Source organism: Rhizophagus irregularis, chromosome 8, assembly GCF_026210795.1.
Source record: "Rhizophagus irregularis chromosome 8, complete sequence".
NCBI lineage: Eukaryota > Fungi > Glomeromycota > Glomeromycetes > Glomerales > Glomeraceae > Rhizophagus > Rhizophagus irregularis.
This window is the reverse complement of record NC_089436.1, coordinates 2,855,698-2,870,700: the sequence shown is the minus strand read 5'-3', so window position 1 is coordinate 2,870,700 and position 15,003 is coordinate 2,855,698. Positions and strand designations below refer to the sequence as shown.

At 25.2% G+C, this 15,003-nt stretch overlaps 4 protein-coding genes across 4 annotated transcripts; 1 reads left to right on the top strand and 3 right to left on the bottom strand.

Moving 5' to 3' along the window:
* Positions 1-3,974: 3,974 nt before the first annotated feature.
* On the top strand, positions 3,975-4,277 carry OCT59_028532 (uncharacterized protein; the record flags this gene model as incomplete). The annotated part of the gene is made up of 1 exon (XM_066147352.1): positions 3,975-4,277. The coding sequence occupies one exon, from the start codon at positions 3,975-3,977 to the stop codon at positions 4,275-4,277; it is 303 nt and encodes a 100-aa protein (XP_065994066.1).
* A 2,373-nt stretch (positions 4,278-6,650) lies between these two features.
* On the bottom strand, positions 6,651-7,342 carry OCT59_028531 (uncharacterized protein; the record flags this gene model as incomplete). Its single annotated transcript, XM_066147351.1, has 3 exons — positions 6,651-6,899; positions 7,131-7,211; positions 7,286-7,342. 3 exons carry the CDS (start codon positions 7,340-7,342, stop codon positions 6,651-6,653), a joined length of 387 nt encoding a protein of 128 aa, XP_065994065.1.
* An 819-nt stretch (positions 7,343-8,161) lies between these two features.
* Positions 8,162-8,775, bottom strand: OCT59_028530 (uncharacterized protein; the record flags this gene model as incomplete). Its single annotated transcript, XM_066147350.1, has 3 exons — positions 8,162-8,271; positions 8,377-8,458; positions 8,569-8,775. The coding sequence occupies 3 exons, from the start codon at positions 8,773-8,775 to the stop codon at positions 8,162-8,164; spliced, it is 399 nt and encodes a 132-aa protein (XP_065994064.1).
* A 3,758-nt stretch (positions 8,776-12,533) lies between these two features.
* Positions 12,534-13,495, bottom strand: OCT59_028529 (uncharacterized protein; the record flags this gene model as incomplete). The annotated part of the gene is made up of 4 exons (XM_066147349.1): positions 12,534-12,753; positions 12,931-12,938; positions 13,017-13,111; positions 13,480-13,495. The coding sequence occupies 4 exons, from the start codon at positions 13,493-13,495 to the stop codon at positions 12,534-12,536; spliced, it is 339 nt and encodes a 112-aa protein (XP_065994063.1).
* Positions 13,496-15,003: the final 1,508 nt, after the last annotated feature.

Below are 15,003 nucleotides of genomic sequence, written 5' to 3'. Positions count from 1 at the left end.
TAAAATTATAAAATATTTCCAAAAGGATTATTCAACTTTACATTCATGCATTTTAGTTAACAGATTATGGTGTCGTTTAACGATTCCGTTATTATGGGAAAATCAAAATATCGTGTTATTAATATTTACTAATCACCTGGTATTTAGGATTTTTTCCGCCAGTTATAAACTGGCGGACCAATTAGTATATCTAGGATGATAAAAAAGTAATTTACTGATCTAGTTTAGTATATAAATGGGTCATCATCCTTTGGATGATAACCCATTTATATACTACTAGATTAGTAAATAACTAATACTTAAATGATGATATTAAATAGATATAAAATTATTGATAATTCATTACATACCTTCAAATACGCTATTCAATTATCTTAGTTTTTTAAAATATTTAAATACATATAATTTTATTTTATTCACTATGTCATATTAATAGGTTAAATATATATGTACCACTATTAACAATATTTTTTGAAAATGAAGTAAATTTACATACCCTCGAAATTGAGGATACAATGATTTTTTGTAACGAATTTATCAATAATATTCTTGAATTAATTCACAATATTAGAAATTTGAAATTTTATAGTATCAATGTAGGATAATTAAAAATTCCATATTACAATCAATAGTTCATTTACGTCAAAATCTTAAGAAAATTTTAATAAATAAAAATTATTTATCTTTATTTAAATCATTATTATCATCAAATATATACAATTGTTCAAATACTTTAAATACAATAACTTTAGGTTTAATTCCAGTTATGAAGCATCAAAAATATTATTATTTGAAATATTGTAAAAATATAAAATTAGTTTTGATTTTTATACAATTGGAAGTCAGTTTACTTATCAAAATTATATTTAATTGAAAATGTTAATGTACAGCCCATGGTGATTCGAACTGAATGTAGTTCAATAATAATACAAAATTTAGGACAAATTCTTCCTTCTAAATTAAAATATTTACATTTTAAACTTTACCACATTGAAAGTGCTTCTAAAGAATTCTCAAAATACCTTTATTAAGAAATTATTGATATTTAATGACCAAAGTGATTTACCCTCTATAAATGAATATATTATGAAAAAGAAAAGGGTTAAGACCGTTAAGTATTTGGCTATTAAAAAATTTAATTTTGCGAAAACTTATGATGATGAATTGTTTTGATTTTAAAGATGAAGTGAAGTGATTTGGGTTGTATAATATTAAAAGTGCAAAATTTTGATAGATTAAAGATTACCACGTATGATTATATTATAAGGACAATTGGTTAATCATTAAGTAGTATTTTATATGAAGTTGCTTGTAAATTTACTCAATCTAAATAAAATATACATTTATTGATTGTTGATGATCAATGATTTTATCAATCAAAAAATCTGAAATTTGGTGATACTACAATTTGACTCATATTGTATTATTATGCGAATTATGCTTATTCTATTATACATCTATCAAAAAAAACTTTGATGGTAGGACAACACCTATTGTGAAATGTACCATGTATTTTTGCATTCCGCTCTTGAACCCGAAATTTACAAAAAAGAAAATATCTAGAAATGTTTTTAAAACTTTCTATTAAAAACATTAAAAAATATAAAATTCTTCAACACTTATTATATTATATATATAATAATTACTTATAGGTATATTATATCATATATCTTTTATATCACATTATTACAAATAAATATTATTTAATTATCTAATTACAAGTTATTATTACTCATATTACTCATTATGTTTGGTTCCTATCTTTTCATCAGATAGTTTTAATTGTATTTTAAGTCTATTTTAGTACATTTAAGTATATATATTTTTCATAGATTTAGTTTCTAAATAAGCACAGTGTATCAATCAAAATTAAGTTCATTCTACAGAAATAGAACATCCAATAAAATTACTGAAATTTTATTAATTCTTAATAAAACATTAAGCCACTTTAAAAGCCATATTGCGCCATTCAATTATCATCTTAAACAATTGTGTTTATGTAAGATATTGTTATTGGTATAACATAAGGCTTTTTATTTGTATTTTTATAACAAGCGCTCAAGCACTTGACTAAAAAGCCTCTTATAACTGAATTCATATTTCAAATATAATCATCAGTCCTAGAACTTTAAATACCACACAAAGTTTCAGGAACGTTACATTGCTTTGCAGTGGCTTTTTCAATAAAATGGGGCTTATAAATGTACATCACTCTACATTGCCCAAAATATTTTTGTGCCTTTTAAAATACCAAAATAAAATTTCAAGCCACGAATATTTCCAATATAAAACAAATGTAAATGAACCTGCCAAAGTACATTATATATGAACATTCTATCATTGAATTCAAGGAGGAATGAAATGATGAAGATTAGACTTTGATTCTTAAAGACATTTCCCTACATACAATAAAATATGAAAGATTATTATACAATTTCCTTTTTTCATTTATTAGTTTATAACTTTTAAAATAATATAAATCTTTGTAAAAAATTGATGTTGTTAAACCTAAAAATGAAATTAGAAAAAAGCTAAAAATAAAAATCATAATAGGCAATCTTCTCAAATTCAAATTTAATTCAAAATATCTACCTATATTCCTCACCTTGCTATCTTTGCATAGTATCATGCAAATAACCAATTAACAATTTACTTGGAAAAACACATAATGCATAATAATATATGAATAAATGATAATTTTATTATAATAATAATGAACTCTCACATTATATACCAAACTGCAGCTGCTTTCAACTCCTATCCTGAATTTATATATAAGTTGTAGATGCTAGATTAATAAAGCAAAAATGACTGGTTCTGGTGATAATAAATGCCTTATTTTCAAACGGATACTGGTAAACATATATTTTTACAATTACTATAGTTGAAAAACTTTTGCTATAGTGCTGAAAATATTTAATTTTTATTGTAAAATATCTGTTTGGATTCATATCAATTCTATAGAGATGATAATTAACATTGAAGATGTAAAAAAATGCTTTCATAGTTGATATATTAAATCATTATAATAACCAATGAAAAATCAGAGTCTAGTCACCTGTGATACAAAATTGAGTGATTGGATATGCGGAATTAATTACAAAATCAGCCTAAATTAGGAAATTTTACAATCGTAATGCACACTAAATAATGTTGTGTTACATGACCATATGGATACAAATATAAAAGAATTTACTTGGACCAAATAACGAAAAACTATTTTCATTTTAAACTCCCATCAGCTCCCTATCAGTTTTGCACCAAGATTTTAAGTTAGGTAAGAGAATTTTTAAAAGAATATTTGGCAATTATTTTACTTAAATACAAGCAGTAGTCTTTTTTTTTTATTCTTTGAAATTTTTTAAAAAAAAACTGAGAAAAAAAACTTATTACTCAATAGAAATAAGAAACCTAGTTAATAGCTTTAAATGTAATTTATTGAGTTTATAATAGATTATACTATAAATTAATAAGATGTTTGATTAATATATGTTTTATATTTATTTTTAAAATTATTTATTTAATTTTTTTATTTGTTGTTTTCTTCTTTTAATAAACTAATTTTATAATATTTTTTTTTTAGGATGTGCTAAAATCTGGAAGGATACAGATAAAGATCTTAAAATGATTATAGGAGTTATTGCTATTTTATTATTTTATAAAGTTTTAAAACTATACATTAAGATGTCCGCCTTTAGTAAAATGATGTCAGAAAAGTGGAACGCCTTGCCAGAGGGTGTTAAAAAATGCATCACCAGAGGGCGAAAAAGACTGATATGTTCATTTTTAGCAAGATGATAAGAGAGAAATGGAATGCCTTACCAGAAAACGAAAAGACCGCGAACATGCTTTAGCCAACCCAGACCTTGACGAAAATGACAAGGATAACCTCCAGACTCAATGGGATCTAACTATTCAATATAATATAGAATGGTTAGAAAAATGGAATGCCTTATCAGAATAAAAAAACTGATATGACTGCTTTTAGTGAAATGATGTTAGAAAAATGGAACGCTTTATCAGAGGGTGTCAGAATAAAACAAACTTATATGACTGCTTTTAGTAAAATGATGTTAGAAAAGTGGAATGCTTTACCAGAGGGTATCAGAATAAAAAAAATTTATATAACTGCTTTTAGTAAAATGATGTTAGAAAAGTGGAACGCTTTATCAGAGGGTGTCAGAATAAAAAAAACTTATTTGACTGCTTTTAGTAAAATGATGTTAGAAAAATGGAATGCTTTACCAGAGGGTGTCAGAATAAAAAAACTTATATGACTGCTTTTAGTAAAATGATGTTAGAGAAATGGAATGCTTTACCAGAGGGTGTCAGAATAAAAAAAATTTATGACTGCTTTTAGTAAAATGATGTTAGAAAAGTGGAACGCTTTATCAGAGGGTGTCAGAATAAAAAAAACTGATATGACTGCTTTTAGTAAAGTGATGAGAAAAATGGAATGCATAAAGTGTAAAAAACACATGCAAAAAAGTGAAAAAGACTGATGACATGAAAATACATCCTCAGCAAAACTTGTTATTACTTTAACTCAATAAAACACATGTGAAGAGACCACCCTAAATTTATTATAGACTTTATGTTTTATTATTAATTTATTTTGTATTATTGATATATTTTAAGTTATTTTTATATTAAATAATTTTTGATATGTATTTAGAAACAATTTATTGTAATTCTGTTTATTATAAATAAAGCTCTGCCTTGATACAGACTAAGAATAGAGAAGCCAACATTCTAGTGCTGTTTCTTTCATAATTAATTAGATTATTATAAATTATGTAACTATAACCTTCTGCTTATGTTCTTTTTGCAATTATTTATTCTTAATAAACCTGAAAGAACTGGTATAAAAGTATTTATATTAGCAATATACAAATTAAAATGCAAACGTGTAAAAGTAAATTTCTCTTTAATATAGAATTAGAAATTAAAATTTTTTTTATTTGTATTTTGATTATATTTTATCTTATTGTTATTTATTTGTATACTGAAAATCTACTTACATATGGTTTTTTTACAAGTCTGTACGCTATAGATTAAAAACCATATCATACCATATGGGCTTAATAATAATTTGAGTATTTCAATATGAATACAAGACAAACTTTTAAAAAAATTTCAAATTTTTAACTAAATATTATTGGAATATAATTGGGGTCATTTTCAATACAATTTTTTTTAAAAGGTTTTTTAAATATCTTTTGAAATCGTTTTGTTATTGGTGCTTTTTTTGTAATAGCTTATAGCATAATATTACGCAAAGGAGTAAAGGAGTATTATTGATTAGGTAAGTTCAAATGATAAAAAAAGTGAACATATAAAAGTTCTTTAAATTAGTGTAAATTGTTAATCTCAAAGATATATGTAAGATTGAATTTTTCAATATTTTTACTTTTTTAGTCTTTATTTTATGTTAAAATGTGTCAAACGATCATTTTAGAATCCATTCTATTGATATTTCTTTATATTTTAAGCGTGTTCGTGAGTTAAAATTGGTAAAATGATTTTAATGATTATATTTTTTTACTTAGAAAATGTCACCTCTTGTTCATTTTATTCATTATAAATTTCCAATTACTTATAGTTATATATGGTTTATTTCTTAAACAATACAAAATAATACAAAATGGAGGTTAGTAAAACAATAAAGAATGTTTTCTTTTTTTTCATGTCAAATCTTCAATTCTTCAATTGTTGTTATTAAATCCACATTTTTGTATACCGTAAATAATAATTAATATCATATGTACTTAATATGAAAGGAATATTCTCAAGAATTAAAAAGATTTAAATAAATCAAATTTTATAAAAATTAAGCCAGTAGTTAATTAGAAATTAACTGTTAAAAATGATAAATAATTGTTTTTTATATATAAATAATATTTTTTAAATACAGATATGTGATTATTATCATATTTTTTTATATATTTTCACCTTTTTTCACATTATTTATATGTATTTTTATATGCTCTACAAGTTTATTTAAGGCACCAAAAAAGGTTATAAATCCAAAATTTGATTTTATCTATATAAAGAAAAAAAAATCAAAAAAGTTAATTTTTCTTAAAATTTACTTTAAAACTTATTTTAATATTTTAAGTAAACTTGTAAAGTATATAAAAATACATACAATTTTTGGTTTTAAAAGTTATATTATTGGTAAAATTTTAATAATTAAAATTTATTATATAATTATATAATATTTAATATAAAAAAATTTATTTATTAATAAAATGTTTAATAATACATAAAAAATATGAAATATATAAAATTTTTAATAAAATAAATAAATAAACTATAATCTTATATAATATAAAATTTATATTATAAATATTTAATGTATATTACTTTCTTCAGATTCTTCAATTACTATAATTTCATCTAAATTTCCTAATTTTTCTTCATTTTTATTATTATCATTTAATTTTTGACCATTAGCTAAACGAAGATTAGAATATATAGATACTAATTTAAAAGTTCTTTCACTTGTTAATCTATTCCTTTTTATATTTTGAAATAAACCAAAATTTGACCAATTTCTTTCTGAAGCAGCATTTAATGCTGGAATTGACATTAATTTTACTGCAAACTTATTAAGAACTGGTACTTCTTGTTGAAATCCATTCCACCAATCAATTGGTTGGATTATCTATTGCTTCTAATTTCCAAAATATTGAAGAATTAAATGGTCCTGTTTTATTATTATACCATAATAATTCTTTTACTAATTGACCACTTAAATCCCGATTTACAAATTTTGATGTTTCTTCTGCAATCATTGAAAAAGTATATTTATCTGTTAAATCTTGACCATGATATCTTGGATCTAAATAATAAGCAATAACAATTGCTGGATGATATACATTTATCAAGAATAATATCTTTTAAAGAAGTATTAGTTAACTGTTTAATTTCATTTTTTAACTTTGTAAATCTATAATAAAAAAATATTACTTATTATTTATTATATATGTATTAAATTAAAAATAAAAAAATTTTAGTAAAATTATAAACCTATCATAAACTAATGATAAATTAGGTTGATTGCTTTCAAATTCTCATATAATTTTTGTAAATGGCTCTAATAATTGACATATTTCTTCAATATTAACCCAAAATCCTTCAGTATCAATAAGTTTGAAATTAAGTGATGATGGTATTGATTTTCTAACACATTTTTCAAAAACAACATTCTATAATATAAATATATAATAAATAAATAATTTTTAAACTTTTAAATTTTTCAAAAATAATATATAGATTTTACCTGTAATGCTTTTTTACTAGCAAGAATAGATTGTAAACAAATGTGATGTGAACCCATCTTGTAATTACTGGCAAATTAAATTTAATTGTTTTTCCTATTTTTTCAATTTTAATACATTTGGATTTTAAACTATTAATATCAGAATTATCAAGGGAATGAAAATTGTTGTGAAAATAAAGGACAATAGGGTTAGAACCACTGAATTAAAATATTGGAGTAGTAAAAAATTAATATAAAATTTGTTATATACTGTAAATGAAGTTGGCATGTTAATAAAGAAGGTCTAGCTTAAGATAAAAATCTTTTAAGATCTTTAGCAGTAAGAAAGTGAGGTAACCAATATTCATATTGAGTATAAAGAATTTTTTGTAAACTTATAATATTAAAAATAGGTGTATTAAAAATCATGTTCGTTTATTAATACGTGAGAATAAAATTGATTAAAAAAAAAACTATTAATAATAGGGAATAATGTAAATAATATTATTATATGTAGAAATAGGAAGTTTTAAATGGTGTTTGAATAATTTTTTAATAGGAGCTAGTAAAAAGCCACATTGTGAACAAGTGAATATAGTGAATTGATTTATGTATTCTAATTTAGGGAGTAAGACACAATTAATAATATAAATTAAATGATCATGGGTAATTTTTTTAAATCGCATGGTATAGCAAAATGATGAATTATTTGTTTGATTTTTCTAATAGTAGGTGAATGAGTGTTGAAGGCATTAACTGAATATAAATGCCTAAAATACGGTCAAATGAAGAACATGATGCTATTTTATAGTGATGGTTTTGTCTAATGTAACATTAAGTTAGATATTTTTGTTACATAAGCAAGGGTTGTTGGTGAGTAAAGTATATTTGTCATGATTAATCGTTACCTTGAGGTAAATCTGCCGTAACAACACCTAAACCAGCAATTATCCATGCATCTTGTCCTTGGACAGTCATCACTTTTCCTTTCTCTAATTCCTTTATTTCTGAAATGAATGGTATAATTGTAATATTAGCCATATCATAAAATGGCAATATTTAAATTGCATTCTAATAGTATTCTAATTGTTCTTTTGAGAATGCAAACCAACTTGTATCATCCAGATATCCTACGACTGAGGAAGGATAATTGATTTCAGTATCTGATGATGGTTGGTAGATGTTGTTAATTTTCTTGATTGAAGTAATGTGTAGATTATCTTCTAAAGACACAATGTGAGTAAACATAGGATCATAATAACAGATTCATAGTATTAGGCTAATTACTTCACCTTGATCAATACCTTAGAGTACTTGATAGGTGAGGAAGTGTCATTTGGTAAGATGACACAATTGGTATGATCAGTAAATAATAGAATAAGAAGGTTAACAATAAAGGGTAAGAAGTGTAACCTTTGAAAAGCCAGTTTTAGTAATGAAAGATTAACATGATCATAAGCTTTGCTAAGATCTTGAAGGCCAACCCATATTTCTTTTTTTGAATTATTCATAGATTTAATGATGTGCTGGATAATGTTTTAAGACCTCAAAATTTTTTGGATGTAATCTTCAATATATACTTAGCAGAATTATTACCTATAAAATATGGGAAATGGAGTTGACATCCATTACATAGTTAAATAATATTAGGTCTCAATCTTAGTAGTATCATTTGGAACCATTGTCCAATGTTCTAAATACATAATAGGTGTAGTATTATGAAAATGGCTGAAAATTAGTAAGCGTCCATATACCACATCTGAGATCAAATTCACCCAGATAATAAACTATTATTATGGTCCTTTGTGTGTAATGATATATATCATCAGAAGGTGATGGAGGCCTCAGATGCTGAACATGAGAATTTTGGATTAAATTTGTTCCAAGGTCAATATTAAGCCAGTTGTTGATTTGTGTTTTGTGAGAAAAAAATCATTTATTATGATTTTTTTGGGAGTTACATTTATTTTTTGAGTTAGTCTAATACATTCCTTGGGTGTGGCTTTCTGGTTATTGTACTTTTTGTAAACCATGATGTTAGATGAAAGAAATAAAAAAGATAAAAAAGATCTTAATCAGGATGAAGTTTTTCTTTGAGGAATTTGTACCAACATGGAATTCATCCTTATTTGTTTTGAAGACTTTGTTTAATATTGTTATACTCTTCCAATTATACTGAGTCAATGGATATAACTTGATCTAAGACCATGATTCCTTTTGTGCATAAACTCATAATATGACTGTACTTGTATTTGGGATTAATAATATAATGTAAGATAGGATATGTTTCTCCTCTGACCCCGAAACCAAAATTTGCAGATAAAGAAATATTATAATATCAAAAAAAAACAAAAAGATTTTCTAATCATGTAAAACTTCTTAAAGGATAATCAAATAAAGAAAAAAAATCCAAACAATTGAATGGTAGAAAGAAATGCTGTTGGGACAATAACATTAAAAATTTAATCATATTAGAAGTATGAGGACAATTACTTTGTGCTAAAAATAAGGATGCTGTGCTACAATTAGAAGTGGATTATTATTACTTTTATTATTATTGTTATTATTCATTTTTAAAAAAAATTAGAAGCAAGGAAGGTGAGAGGAAATTCCCCCTGCATAAGCACATAAATCATGTGATTTGATGAAATAACCATTAAGGTATATGTTATGTAGTCTGCACTCTGAACTCAATGGTAGGAAAAGTTTTTATTTTTCAAAGATTTCCATAACATCTTTAACAGATAAATAATTTTAAGTGTATTTTACATTATGAAATGTTTTTGTAAATATTTTACATGTGCAAACACTATTAAATGTATATCCACTTTCTTAGAATTAGACATAGTTCCAAGCAAGTCATTTTCATGGCAATATTCTAGTAATGTGTTGTTTACTTCTAAATATTCTCCATCTGCTGATTTCTCAAGAGGTTATTTTCTGATATAAGTGATACATTTGATGGAATTTACTAGTAACAATAATGGAAGGATTATATGATAGTGTACCCAATATTTTTGCTAAAAAAATTATACACATGATTCATTCTTGTTATTAAAAATTATATTATTTAATTACTGCATTTAGATAAAGTGGATTAGCAGGATGATATTTCATTTTTAGTAACTTTATTCCAGCTTAATTTTTGCATTTCCTAAATAAAAGGAGTCCTTCTTCAGAAATATATTGTAATTTCTGGCCTTTTCCTTTCTTTCCATCTTTTCTGATTTGTGAAAACACTGCTCTTAGTCCAGTTTTGTAGTAGAAACTTAGATTGTGAATTTTCTAGAAAGGATTCTATTGAAACCTAATTGCTAGTTGTTGGTACAAGTAAGATCTTATATATTCATCTTTTGATTAATTTTCAATATGAACTTGAATTCTAAATTATCATTAACTTCCACTATTTTTTTCAGGAATGTCTATAAACTTATATAAGACTATAGTATATAGCCCAGTAAAAAGTTCTTGTACCAAATATAGGCTAATTATGAAATGAGCCCATTCGGTATAAAATTTGGCCATATTTATTTTAATTTTATCCCATTTATGGTCCAATTTTTCGTACCAAACGGGCTCATGTATAAATTCAATACAAACCTAATATGAATTCAGTACAGGACTTTTTACTGGGTAGGTAATATGAATCTTGATGTTTTCTGTATTAAGTATATGAAAAGAATTGGATTATATAAATGTAATTCTTTCCATCTATATAGTATGGTAATTTAAATATTAGCTTAATAAAAGTCAATACCTGACAATTATCAGTAATAAGTTGTATGTCTAAAGAAGAAATATTGTTGCTTAATAAGAACAATGAGTATGGTTATTAATGTGTCAAGAAGTATAGTTGTAAATATAAATAAACAAATATTATTTTTTTTTGGTAATTTAAGGTAAAATTTAGAAAACTTTGAAATGAAAATTATGTGGCAAATATATAGAGACAGATGATTGCAATTTAGCACTAAATATTTGTGTATACTGTGACAATGTATCAGGCTGTAATGGGTGGTAATGCAACTAAGCATCTAAATATTTGTGTATACTTGCGCCAATGTATCAGGCTGTAAAGGTGGCAGTGCAGCTAAGCATCTAAATATTTGTGTATATTTGCGCCCTGTGCCGATGTATCAGGCTGTAATGGGTGGCAGTGCTATATGCTTTTATTTATACTTGTATATCTGTGGCTGAATCCTTTAATATTTCTACATTTATGAATTTTGATTACAATTGATTGAACCAATATCATGATAACAATTTTTTATTATATAATAATTTCGTCATTTATTCTTGTTTTTTTAAATCTAGGTTCTTTTTGTTCTTACTTTAATTTTGTCTTTTAAAATCTATATTATTTGAATTTCTTTTAACATTGATAGAGAAAAAGAAAAGTGTAACTAAAAAATTAGAACTAAAAATTATAAAGGAAAATAAACAAACTTTTTTTTAAAAATAAAATAATGCAACAAAGGATATGTAGAAATTGATTTTTGTGGTTTGCTTAAAATTTGGATGATCAGGTTCATAAAATTTGAAAAACGTTACCAGAATTATGACAATTTTGGCCTACATTATGTGTTTAGCTGACATTATATGCAAAAAAAAGGGTTTACTTTTACCAAAAATTTTTAATATCAGAAAAAAATTTTATCATAAAATAAAGTCCTAAATTATTGTTAAACTACCTGGAAGAAATTTTAAGAAATGCTCTTGACTTTTGTATTTTCTGAAATGATAAAAAGCCAATGGTGTACCTTAACAAAAATTCCATGCTACTGTTCACTCAGTTCATATAGCTTTTATGTTACAAAATATTAATTTGAAATTTTATTTTTATTTTTATTTTTAATATTACGACAAGAACAGAGTATGATTTCGTTAGCATTGCTCTGTTAAAAGATTTAAATGAAAAATGTATAATATTGTGTAATGACTTTTTATCTTTTATTTTTACTATGTTATAGTAAATAGGGAATTTTTATGGTAATTCTTTTATTTGACACATCAATTGAAAAATTATATATCTTTCACAATTTGTTCATTTCGATGATACTGCACAAAGCTCGTCAAACAAATACTTCGAATATGCTTAGAATTCTTAGAATTATTTTCAATTTTGGTTATATAACACCAAAAATAGCTACGTACTCTCCTGGAAGAACGACTTCTAAACGTCCAATGCTAGTACCGGGCTTGAGTACCATAAACTCGAGGATTAGAAGCTAGTCCAATATCTCCGTATGTAATCAGCACTGGATACTCCTCAAACGTTGGCCGGTAGACAGATTTGTAACGTTTCATCAGGAAACACAACAATAATTGCAGGTTTGTCGTCGACTATTCCCGGACTTATGAAAGCTAACAGATCCATCCCTTCATCTTTAAGTTTATTAAGAAAGGCCTTTCTAGCAACCATAAGCTTTCTAAGCTGTTCGAAATCTTGCACTGGTCGAATTTCACGTTCGCCGAGTTGTTCTGATATTCTTTTTGATGTATCATGAAGATTAACGAGTTAGCTTTAAGATATACGGTATCAGAAATTCAGGTAGTGTAAGGCATATTATCATTTTTCTGCACACGTGATATACTGAATTTAATTTTTTACATATACAAAACATTGGAATTGCTAACAATATTCCATAAGTTTCTTCCTTGGTTACCTTGGTTTCTAGGTTATTTATAATAATTGGGTGTAAAAGTAGTCATTTTTTCATGCGCTTTTTTTTTAAAAAAAATAAAAACGTACCGATTGTTTAGAAATTTGTCCTCCACACTTTGGATTTACATTCCAAGATGATAGACCTCCATCGTAATTATAACCATCAGCAAAAATTGATGATACTAGAATTAGTAAAAGGACAATGGCGATAATTAAAAATGATTTTATTAACGTAGTAAGAATAATTTTTTTTTTTGTGAAAAGAAATTCCTTAATTCCTTAATAATTAGTTAAGGCGAAAATTCCTATATTTATATTTCTAACTACTTATAGTTGAACATGAAGATACAGAAGCCTTTATGACAAGCCTCTATGATAAACCTTTATGATAAACCTCTATGATACTAGGAGATATTGACAAGCTAATTGAAATTTGAAAATGAATGGATTTCCAAATGGAAATTTCACGTCAAAAATAAGTGGTGATTAGAACCTTCCTTGTTTGGGAAGTGGCATAAAATAAACAGCCACGATGTGCTAAAATGCTTACAAATACTCAATCGCATGTCGTAGGAGAATTTTATTAGATGACAAACGTGATTACAAAACTGCGAACGTCCCTAGCATTGACACCGAAAAATGGTAGTCGGATTTATTACATGTCGGTTACATGTGATTTTGGATAATCATTTTCAATTACGTTAAATTATCGATTTTTTTTCTTTTTCTTCTTTATAAACTTATATTTAAAAGAAGAGTCACTTAAAATTTGAACGAACATTTTTTAACCATAAATATCGTTTTGGCTTATTAAATCATTAGAGAAAATAAAAGGATATTATAATGCTAAAAATCGTCAAACTATGCCAAGGAATACAATGTATCGGGAATAATCATATTAGAAACATAAATATTTACAACCTCATTTATTTATAGAAGACCCATATACTACAACTTTAAAAAATCCCGGATTTTCTTTCAATCCTAAAAAGAAAATCAGGCAGGGAATGGCTCACTCTATTCTTAATTGTTAAAATTTTAAAAAGTTAAATCTTCTGTCACCAAAAGTTGTGACAACAATCTCTTAGGTTAGTAAGACGGTTCCATTGTGGGGCTTGAAAGGATATATAGACTGAGGGTTACTAGTAATTTTAATACTTTGCTTAATATAGATTTTCTTTTTCCCAGTTGTATCATTTTCTTTATTTACCAATCTTTCCAATCTCAATAAATAATGAATGAATGATCGACCAATAAATTAATCGGATAAATAGTTCATCCGCTAGTCAATGATTCAATATTTTTCGTATAGTTGATTTTAAACCAGATATAGATTATTGTTTACCTTGGAATGAAACTTTAATTTTTTTTATTTACAAATTACTATAAATCATCAAAGCATATGATTTTTTTATTTACAAAAAATGAATTACTATAAATCATCAATGCATATCATCTGAAACCTTTGAATGGACGTTGATTCACGAAATTATTTATTGTGTAATTAATCTGAATTTACATATAAATATGCGCATGAAGCATTCTTCCAGGTGGTTTATAAATTCTTTTTTTTTTTTTAAATATTTTTTCTCAAAAATGATATCGACAATTGTTTCTTCACTCAGAATTTCTGATATTTTTTATCTTTTCACAACTTTCATAATTCTCTACGTATCTCGATATTATTATCATTATTTCACTCGACTAAATCCTTTACCTGGCCCATTTCCACTTCCAATAGTTGGTAACATTCATCAAAAATTTGGATATGAATTTAATGATTGGTTAATATCGTTGCATAAAAAATATGGAGATATGTTTGAAATAAATTTAGCGGGACAACGTACAATCATATTATGTAATACAGATTTAATTGAAAATATGAATATACCTTCAACAAAAACTAAATATCCATTTAGAAGATATATTGTCTCAGAAGGATTTAAAGAATATGGAATAGATGGAACAGGAATAATTAATAATATTGATCCAAAATCTTGGAAATATAATCGTCAATTCTTCACTCAAGCTATGATGACCCCAAGTTTTAATTATCAAGCTGTTGAATGGACGA